This window comes from Micropterus dolomieu, linkage group LG12 (genome assembly GCF_021292245.1).
Source record: "Micropterus dolomieu isolate WLL.071019.BEF.003 ecotype Adirondacks linkage group LG12, ASM2129224v1, whole genome shotgun sequence".
Classification (NCBI taxonomy): Eukaryota; Metazoa; Chordata; class Actinopteri; order Centrarchiformes; family Centrarchidae; genus Micropterus; species Micropterus dolomieu.
Window position 1 is genome coordinate 38073952 of NC_060161.1, and position 10822 is coordinate 38084773.

The window sequence follows — 10822 nt, forward strand, 5'->3', positions numbered from 1 at the left end:
ATTGAATTGAATTGATTTGAATTATTAGAAACACTATACACACAGATGCATTGGCTGGAGATACTTAGGTAGTGAACACACAGTACAAGTATGAAGAAGTCTGAACAGAACACAGAGCAGAGGCAGCGATTTGCCAACAGTTGTATAACCTCTAAATGTCTTCACTTTCTTCTTTCTGAATTTCTATAATGGTGAATATTGAGACTGAATCATCCAAAAATATAAGTTGAATGAATTGTTAAATTAGTACTCAGAAAAGGCCACTAGCAGAGGATAGAAATTCATCTTCAGAACTTACTGAAAAGGGGGAAGCCAGCAAAGATGGATGTGGAGATCATGCAAAAACCCCGCCTAAGAAGATGGTGTATTTGAGCGGATTCTTTAGTTTGTCTTGAGCCTTTTTGGACTCAAAGTAGTCTATTTTGGCAATGATTTTTGTCCTCAAGTTGGTGACCCAGAGATCCATCGAGCTCCTCCATCATCCAGGATGTTCGTCTCACTTTCACAGGTGGAGGAGAGAGAAGCCCCAGCTGGATCCTACCAGGCAGAAACAGTCTGCTTGTTGATTGGTCGACTGATCTGATGGACACTAAAAGTGGAAATTCTAATATTAATATTCCTCCAGAAATGTAAAAGGGAAGAACAGCAGCAGCAGAGGCTCTGAACGTCTTCATGATGATTCAGCAAATGAAAATGGTTCCATGTGTGTGGAATCCAAATGTAGAAATGAATCCTAAAAACTCTGCTTCCTACAGAATTTAAAATCCTCCTGCTTACCTACAAAGCTCTTAATGGTCAGGTACCACCTTATCTTAAAGAGCTCATAGTACCTTACTACCCCACCAGAGCACTGTGCTCCCAGAATGCAGGGTTACTTGTGGTTCTTAGGGTGCTTTTCACAACTGCAGTTTGGTTCATTTCAAAATTATAAACTGTTGCATTTTAGTTCTGGTCCGGTTCATGTTCACACTGCAGTTTTACAAACAAACCAAGAGAAGTAACCATGATGTAACAGACCTACAGGTAACTTGTTGATCGGACAGCTTTGCTGATTGTTATCCCGCATAAGGAGCCATGTCGGGAAATCAAACTCCGGTGACTGACGAAGTTTATTCAGCACTTTAATACTTCTGATCTGTGCACATTTCACAGTCAGCTGATGGATTTAATAGTGGTTCAGCTTTGAAAATAATGCTCATATCACATCACTGCAATCATAAAATCCTGGGGTTGGTTTGTTTGCTTTCACACCACAAGCGTACCGAGACCACCTCTTCACGGAGGTCTCGGTACATTCACACTGAGCATTCACACCACAAGCAAACCGCACCAAGGGGGAAAACAAGCTCTAGTGCGATTCAAACTAATTAAATGAGGCGGGTACCCTTAGAGTCTCCAAAAGCAGGAAGAGAGCCTGAGCCTTCAGCTGTCAAGCTCCTTTCCTGTGGAACCAGGTTCCAGTTTGGGTTCAGGAGGCAGACTCCACATTTAAGAGTAGACTTAAGACTTTCCTTTTGATAAAGCTTATAGATGTTGGCTCAGGTGAGTTCTGAACCATTCCTTAGTTATGCTATAGGCCTAGACTGTGTTGTGTTTTGTTAAGTGCAAGCACAGCTAAAAAGGGATTTGGACCCAAAATGCAGGACACCAAGCAGCACGGGTGCAGTTAGTGATATTTATTAAAACAAAAGAAGCAGGCAGTCCAAGAAACAAACAATTCAATGAACACGAAAAACCAGGAGTCCAGAGATCATGAAAATCCAAAGATTCATCCAAAAACAAGACAGAAAAAGTCAAAGCCAGGAGAGAAGACACTCGACAGAATTAACGAACAATCCGACAAGAACAAAGGGAACACGCAAACCTATAGAGAGAAAGAGGGGGCAGGGTTATTGAACACAGGTGAACGCAATCAAGGCGACAGTAGTTGCGTTTAACTTCATGTGGCGCAGAGCAGCGCTGACTTAACGTGATGCATGCTGGACTTAAAATAAGGTGCTGGTTAGAAATTTTGTCCAACTTTCGCCAGTGCTGCAAAACATCACCATGTCACATGATATTAAAACCTTGTGGGAGCAAGGCAACCGTAGTTGCTTTTCTGTTAAAGTTAGAACCACACTTTTGCCACAAGATCAGCCATTGATCTCAACTCACAGTAAGCTCATGCAGGTAGAATGTGTCCAACTTGACGGCTATAACAAGTGGAGTGTGCCAAAGCGAGGATTACCAGGAGAAGGATAAGGAGCAGTCTACCCTGCCGTCACCGCCAGACCGTGTGGATTTTGGAATGGGAGTCATTGGTACCGCAGACGGGAGACCGGCGGTGACATGGCGGCGAGTGCATGAAATGAACGTCTTCCGGCGGCGACGTCACGGCGTCGTATATTAGAATTCCTGTATATATGCCTACTAAGTACATCTGAACTAGGTACGTCCCCTTAAAACCATGTGACACACACGTTGTCACTAGGTACGTCGCCACCAGTACAGCTTTGTCAGTTTAAGTTTATTTTAACTTTAACTGAGTGAATTCAAGTCATGTTTTCTACAGCCTGTGTTAAATGCTTTATTGTTGAGCCTGCTGTGCGTAGCCTGTGTTATGCTTATTGTTTGGATTCACTATTATTTTTTCCTATAAAATCCACTAATGAAGATAGTGCTTTCACTTCCCCACAATGTGAAAATGGTTGTATTAGGCCAGATATAAAATGAATCATTAGAGCTTCATGCTTATTCAGTTTCCATTATTAACTGTAGGCTATTTTTTTTTTTGGTTATTGCTTTTATTTGGTTATTTTATTGGCAACAATGTATTTTAAATGTATATTTCTGCATACTGATTTGGAGTATTTTGATCATGCAAATAAGTTAAAAATCAATGTAATCCTAAAGGAGTTATAACATTATGTTGCCTTATATCTGAAAAAGAACAAAATGGATAACAAAAGGTCAAAAACGAAATAAAAACTGATGAAAATCCAAAACTATAATAACCTTCGTTGGTATTCATTCATTTCTCTCTCACCCTGCACCGTCGTTCAGTAAAATTTTAAACTTGGAACTATTTCGTTCTTTACAATCATGTTTGGTTAATGTGTTCCCTTAATTATTTTGAGCAGTTTACATGTTTTGATACAGGTGAGCGTTTTTGTGTGCTTCAGCTATACGTTTTACGTACTACATAGTGACAGCTTGACTGCAAACCTCTCCGACACACAAACGCACTCTGCCATGCAAAGGCCTTAACTTCGATTTATTGTCATTTTTGAAAAAACAATCTCCTTCGTGATGTGGGCAAATATCTTGCCTAACTTTTGTTTTTTGGAGAAAATAATGGGTTGTTTTTGCCGTAAGATTAGGTTCTTTCTCATTGTTTTGATGCACTCTGGAATGCACAAATTGAGTTAAAATCTTGGGTTAAGTTACTCTGCCTTTGATTTACTGCGCATCTATGAAATTACTGTGTACCTTGTGTATCAGACTTAACCTTGTTATGCCCATGTATAATACATACATGTGCCAGAAATGCTTTGATTACACACACACAGCTTAAATAAAGTATAAAGAAAATAGTGTCAGTGATTGTTTTAACTAACGTTACTATAATGACTTGTTAGCTAAGTAGTGCAAGCTAGCGGTAGCTATGGTGGCAGAAAATCCTTTCATGTTTTTCATCTTTTATGAATGCACTTGTATTACTTTATCCATACACTCACATATATTAGTACTTTATCTACCATATTATGTTGTCCATTTACTAATGTTTAGGCTGTGTTAAAGGGAACAGCTTGCTAGGTTTATTGTGCGCCCTTTGTGCCCTTCCACTCTGTTTTAGTATGTTTAGTCTTAATGATGGCCAAGAAGCCTCTGTTCCCTAATCATACACTGAGCACTGTGACAACGAGCTGAATTGTTAAACACTCTGGGCAAGACGTTAGCAAGTGGACCAGGTGGTGGATTTCTGGACTGGCTGGTTAATTTTTACATGTTACTTCTCTGTTAAATCTCATTTAATAAATCAGAAAAAGACAACGGTTTGTTGTAATTAATTTATTTGTTAAAAGAAATAGATTACCGTCCACAACAATAGCAAACACACCAAACTAAAGATTAGAATCAAACAAAAAGTAGATGGCTTTCCAGCTATAAGTAATCGTAAATCATTCGCAATAAATGTTGGAAAGGGGATAAAAGTTGTTGATAATATTGTGTGTAAATTTTCTGAGAGTGTATAAAAGCCACACTAGCATTGCAAAATCAGTTACAACTTGAAATTTAAGGAATACGTAGAGAAATTGCGTTATGTTTTAATTCACTACAACAATAGGATCATAAAATAAGTCTTAACAATGTGTGGTGGTTATGCACTTTGTGACCTTCAAATACACGTTAATACACTTGTTCTCATTTATAATAATAATAATAATCACCATTTTTATTTATAGAGCACTTTCCGAAAACAAGTTACAAAGTGCTTTAACAAGTGCAAAGACAATATAACACAAATAGATGATAAAAGCAACAAAACACTTGACACAAACGCACGTTAAAAGTAAATACAAAATAAAATAAAACAATATCAACTAAAATCAGGAAAGGCTCTCCTATAAAAGTATATTTTAAGAAGGGACTTAAAAGAGTTCATTGACTCAACTGACAGGCTGTTCCAGAGCCTCGGGCCACTGACTGCAAATGCTTTGTCCCCTTTAGATTTCAGTCGACTCTGGAACAGACACAAGACCTCTGCCCGAGGATCTCACGATATGTGCTGGTGCGTATGGGACTAAAAAAAATCAGAGATATAAAAGGGCGAGAGGCCATGAAGAGCTTTAAAAATAATGAATACAATTTTACATTATATTATTTATCTGTTTATATTATATTAAGCCTGATTTTGCCATGATTAGTAGGTTTAACATAGACATTATATTGCTGACAATGCAAAGTCAGAGTACATTAACTTTTGAATAAGGGTCAAAGGTCTTTGAGATCAAGATTTTTATGTACATAAATAACTTTATAAATAAAAAAGAATTGCCACATGTCTGGTATTCTACCTGCAATTAATTTGACAACAAAACAAGTTTAACGTAATTTTTCTCAGTTTTACACTCCAGCGATTAAAAGGTTGTTTGCCTTTGTAGATCAGTACTGTTCAGACACTTTCGCCAATCCTACTATACACACACTGTTGCATTAGGGATTTGGCTTTTTTAAGGTCAGGCTGACATGTTAAGAGAATCTAAGCACGGCGTTCTAATGCTGGTTTCACACACAACGCAATGCCAGGGAGATTATATAAAAACTCAATACAAAGATGAGTTTGTAGACGTGGTCAAAGATGAGACGCTCTATTGTGTGAGTTAAAAGTTTTCATTGTGAGTGTGAAATTCGAGTGACGATTTGTCGCGATAGCATCAACATCACTGACAGCTTTCCAGAGTGTGATGTGTAGAGGACAGGGACACCGGGAAGAGTAGAGAGAAAAACAGCTGCAGAGCTACAGTCTGACTGGATTCTGCTCTGATAATGGAGTTGTTTAACACCAGGAGGAACTCAGAGTTAATTGCTTCTCTTACATGAACTTTTAACTTGTATTGTACCATTTCAGGCCTCAATATTTTTATTAGAGATGAAATTATTACCGGTTTAATCGATAAACCACAGTAAAATTCCCAACGGCTATTATTACCATACACATCTTAATTACCATGATAACCGGGTACGGTTACCGTGCTATAATAAACTCACGGCAAACACTGTCCAGCATCAACCAGTTACCAACAGTCTCCCAGTCTCAGTCTCTCTTTTTGTTGTGGGTATTACCAATAATACCCACAACAAACACCAGGCCGGCGGCGGGGCATGGTGATATCGGGCCTCATCGGACCCTGCAGGTCTCTTTCTACGAGTCCAAGTCTCTGGGTAACAGTAAGAGGGTCCTGTGGCACTTGTTTCTTTGGCTCCAGCTGCCCACTGGCCACAAGGATGTGACCAGCCAGGAGGAGTAACTCAAAGCAGAGGAGATGAGTCTTCATCCTGGAGTTTGGTTGTCAATACGGCTTTTATCCAACAAGGCTGCAACTGATCCTCTTTGAGTGTGTTGTAAAACAAATAAACCCACATGTAAAACAAACAAACATGTGGGTTTGTTTGGGTCAATGACAACATGGTGAAGACAGCGCTGTGGAGATTTTCAGTCTTTCTTAAGTCTGGTCACATTATGTCTTTATGAGAGCACTGAGGGAAATTGACCTTCTAGTGAACGCTCAAACTGGTCGTCAAATATGGACGCTTGGTCAAGAGCCGTAATCGTCAGTTTGTGACGCACTAGGGATCCCTTTGACGTCATAGTTTGACGTATTGAGGGAAGCCCTGTTGTGTCAGTTTTTGATGGTAAAGGCAAGTATGATATTTAAGAGAAAAGACGAAGTAAGGAGGTGATTGGGGTGGATAGAGGGCCAGAACCCGGACCTTGAAGCAGGAGAACAGGGTTTGTGTCCCGTGCGAAACAAAACATTAAATGTTTTTATTTAGGCGAGTGAGGGAAATTGACATTAACGTTAGTTAACTTAAGTCTTAATTGACATACATAGCTATTTTAACCCAAACCATGATCTTTTCCTAACCTTAACCAAGTAGTTTTGTTGCCTAAACACAACCAAGTACTTTCTGTGCCTAAACCTAACGAAACTGCAACGTTTCACGACTTTAATTATGCGTGTTTCAACATGGCAATGTATCGAAACGTTACGTTTTATCTTGAAAGTGTAACCGGATATTGCATATTTATTGTTGCTAAGCGTTGCTAACTTGACTGTAGATCCTTAAACGTCAATAATTGATGCAAAAGGGCTACACAAGTCTTTAAAAAGCGACGACAAAGGGCCTTGACCATGCGTCAGACATTTGACGAGTAGGGAGTGAGACTGTGTTGGAACGCTGGGTGAGTTAACTTTTAGCTTTGGTTTGTCTGTCTGCTAACAGGTTGTAAACTGAAGCTTTAAGTGTTAGCTGTTCTTGTAAAAATGCTACACGTTGTTCTGCTGCTGTGTGTTATGTGTCTGCAGACTCCAGGGGCGGACCGGCCATTGTGCGAGCGGGAGTGTTCCCGAACAGTCAGCCCATTTCTAATGTTTTACTTCATGTTCTGCAACGGCGCTGGCCGGCCAGTCTGCTGCAGTGAACACTGTCTGTGTCTATCAAACTGGGCCAAACCAATACTTTCGAAATGGAGGATGGATGGATACAAGTAGCCCGTCCACACTTGGACTGATCCTCGTTTTTGCTGAAATCTGATTGGCTCAACGTCGTTGATCAAAGTTTACTTTCTGTCTGGGGTGAGTTCAATCTCCAAACGTTATGGCAGGGCTGAACTCAGCGCTGGGTTATGTGATAAGCACAGCAGAGATGGTAAATGTGGCGGAAGGACAGAAAAAAAGTTATGTGGTGCCGACAAAAAATAAGATTTAAGAAGGAAAAAAATGTTTGCACAAGAGGCAGCTAAATGCACCAAATCCTACTTCTTGGCAGAAAGGTTGGTGTAGTAGGTGAGGCAGGAGGTGCACAAAAGAGGTGCACTCTTTCTCAAATTCCCAGTTTTCGTCCACTGCACATGATAACGCGTCACGCTGTTTAGTCAACCAACCAGAATATCTTCTCCATTTTAAATCCAGCAGCTATCAAGTTAAGTGTCAGAACAGGAGAAACGCACTGTATTTACGTCGTTTGTTGGGCTCATTGCAGTTACCATCACTGTCTTCTAAATACTAATTGGTTTTCATGTAATTGTGCACAGGGTCATTGTATTACCAATATAAAATATAAAATGCATTATAATAACATTTTTTACATATGGGCATCATGATATTTTTTATTTATTTTTTATTAGTTCGTCATCCGTTTGATCCATTTGTTTTAACTACATCGCAGAAAAATGTTCATTTTGTGTTCATACAGTTGTAGTAATGGCAGGTTGTTTATTTATGCTGTTGCATTGTCGAGTGTGGAAAACTCTGTCAGCGGTCAAACTCGTGCAACGGAAATTGAAAATTTGCGTTGTGTGTGAAACCGGAGTAACAACAAACATCTGTTTCCTTCCTTCTGATTTTATCTGTGTAGTCCAATATTAAAATATGATGTATTTAACATAGCATTACACCCCTAGTTGCTCCAGAAGCGTGCAACCTCTGACATATATAGCAGTTATAAGCGTAAGTTGTAAGCTTTGGCTAAATGCGTCAGCTACATGCTAATGTAACGTAGAAAATATCTAGATAATATCTACACCGCAACCTCTGTGGCAGCTATGCTGAGTGGTACTCTAGTCTTTCACTCTCTTGCACGGGACACAGGGAGGATAAGCATGAGGAAACGGCTAACTTGACTTTAAAAAATCACAACGATGTGGTGTGAATGAGTTTGTGGCTTCTAAGTGTACGACTCTCTTTAAACGCTTTCCCACATTGGTCACAGCTGTACGGTTTCTCTGCAGTGTGAACACGTCGGTGGGCTTTTAGGTTACCTGATTGAGCAAAACTTTTCCCACATTGTTCACACCAGTACGGTTTCTCTCCAGTGTGAACACGGCGGTGGACTTCTAACTTATCAGCCCCACGGAAAGTTTTCCCACATTGTTCACACCAATACGGCTTTTCTCCAGTGTGAAGACGTCTGTGTTTTTCTAACTTATCAAACCGACTGAAAGTTTTCCCACATTGTTCACACCAGTAGGGTTTCTCTCCAGTGTGAACACGTCTGTGTTTGTTGATTTGATCTGATTGAGAGAAGGCCTTTCCACATATGTCACAGCTATATGGTTTCTCTCCAGTGTGAACGCGCTGGTGTGTTTTTAGGTGGTGTAGGGTACTGAAGGCTTTCCCACACTGGTCACAGCTATACGGTTTCTCTCCAGTGTGAACGCGCTGGTGTGTTTTTAGGTGGTGTAGTGTACTGAAGGCTTTCCCACACTGGTCACAGCTGTACGGTTTCTCTCCTGCGTGAAAGCGTAAGTGGATTTTATATTGACCTAACTGGTTAAACGCTTTTCCACACTGGTCACAGCTGTGCGCTTTTTCTCCAGTGTGAACACGTAGGTGGATTTTAAGTTGACCTGGTTGAGTGAAAGCTTTCTCACACTGGTCACAGCTGTACGGTTTCTCTCCAGTGTGAACACGCAGGTGGACTTTAAGTTGACCAGATGTAGTGAAAGCTTTCTCACACTGGTCACAGCTGTACAGTTTCTCTCCAGTGTGAAGTCTCTGATGAATCTTTAAATATCCAGATGTTGTGAAGGATTTGTCACAGTGCTGACAGCAGTGACATTTGAGTCTATGTCTTCTTCTTTGTTTCTATATCAACAGACAGACATACAGAAAGAAAGACAGGGAGTGAGATGTCATGGTGGAGCAAGCTATCTAGAACCATAAAACAACATTTAGAGCATGTCTGTGTTCGACATTGCATACCAACATACTGCCCACTACTCAGTCAGTATTCACTGCATAATGCGTACAAAATGAACAATTAGTATACTATAGAGGTGCTCCAATCAGGATTTTTTGGGCCAATCACAGATTGCTGAAAGCAGTGTCGGCCAATACCAATCACCGATCTATTTGAAGCCTATTATTTATCATGTAGCATTATACAGTATACTGTATATTTATTTAATTAGTCAGAAACATGGGCAACAAATTCCACCCCCTCTGTCTTAGAGACTTAAACCATAGAAGCCTTTGCCTGGTTACTGTGGAAATCTTATAGCTTGACAATTATAGCTTTCCCCTGGAATAAACTACAAAAACAGAATAAACAGCATCTTCATAAATTTACTTCAATTATAAAAACTGCAACAAAAGGCTGTAGCCCAAATATGTAGGAGACAAAGGAGCACAGGCATCATGAGTCGATGATGAACTCTGAAGTAGCTGTTTTTTGTTTTGGAAAGCTCAGGCAGGTTCTGTGGGTTTTAGGGGGGAGAGAGAGGAGCAGGGAGAGGGAGAGGAGAGAGGAGTCACAACTGTCATCATTGAGATCTGAAAATAAGGGACAATTAAATCTATCTATATCTCTCTCTCTCATATATATATATATTTTATTTATTTAGCGCCAAATCACAACAACAGTTATCACACGGCCCTTTTCATAAAAGAGCAGGTCTAGACCGTACTCTATGATGTTATTTACAGAAGCCCAACAATTCCCACCAAGAGCAAGCACTAGGCGACAGAGGCAAGGAAAAACTTCCTTTTAAGAGGCAGAAACCTCGAGCAGAACCATGCAGGTGACCCGCAGCCACAGATCCAGACTCCACAGCTCCAGAGCCAGAAAACCTGCAGGAAGTGATAGGAGGAGAGAGGAGAGAGACGAGAAAGCACAAGACTACCGGAAAGGGGAGAAGTTGTGTTAGTAACATGCAATAATGGGATGAGGTTGCATACAGAGGGAGAGAAAGTAGAGGAGAGAGGAGCCCAGTGCATCATAGGAAATCCCCCAGCAGTCTAGGCCTATAGCAGCATAACTAAGGGATGGTTCAGGACTCATCTGAGCCAGCCCTAACTATAAGCTTTATCAAAGAGGAAAGTCTTAAGCCTACTCTTAAATGTGGAGATGGTGTCTGCCTCCTAAACCCAAACTGGAACCTGGTTCCACAGGAGAGGAGCTTGATAGCTGAACGCTCTGGCTCCTAGTCTACTTTTGGAGACTCTAGGAACCACAAGTAACCCTGCATTCTGGGAGCGCAGTTCTCTGGTGGGGTAGTAAGGTACTATGAGCTCTTTAAGATAAGATGGTGCCTGACCATTAAGAGCTTTGTAGGTAA

At 40.5% G+C, this 10822-nt stretch overlaps 1 protein-coding gene across 1 annotated transcript in view; it reads right to left on the reverse strand.

Moving 5' to 3' along the window:
* Positions 1-8025: 8025 nt before the first annotated feature.
* The window catches only part of LOC123980241 (zinc finger protein 721-like), a 60382-nt gene continuing 57585 nt past the window's right edge, over positions 8026-10822 (reverse strand). The window contains 1 exon segment of the mRNA XM_046064539.1: positions 8026-9300. Coding sequence (XP_045920495.1) covers positions 8397-9300 — 904 coding nt within the window. The 3' untranslated portion in view covers positions 8026-8396.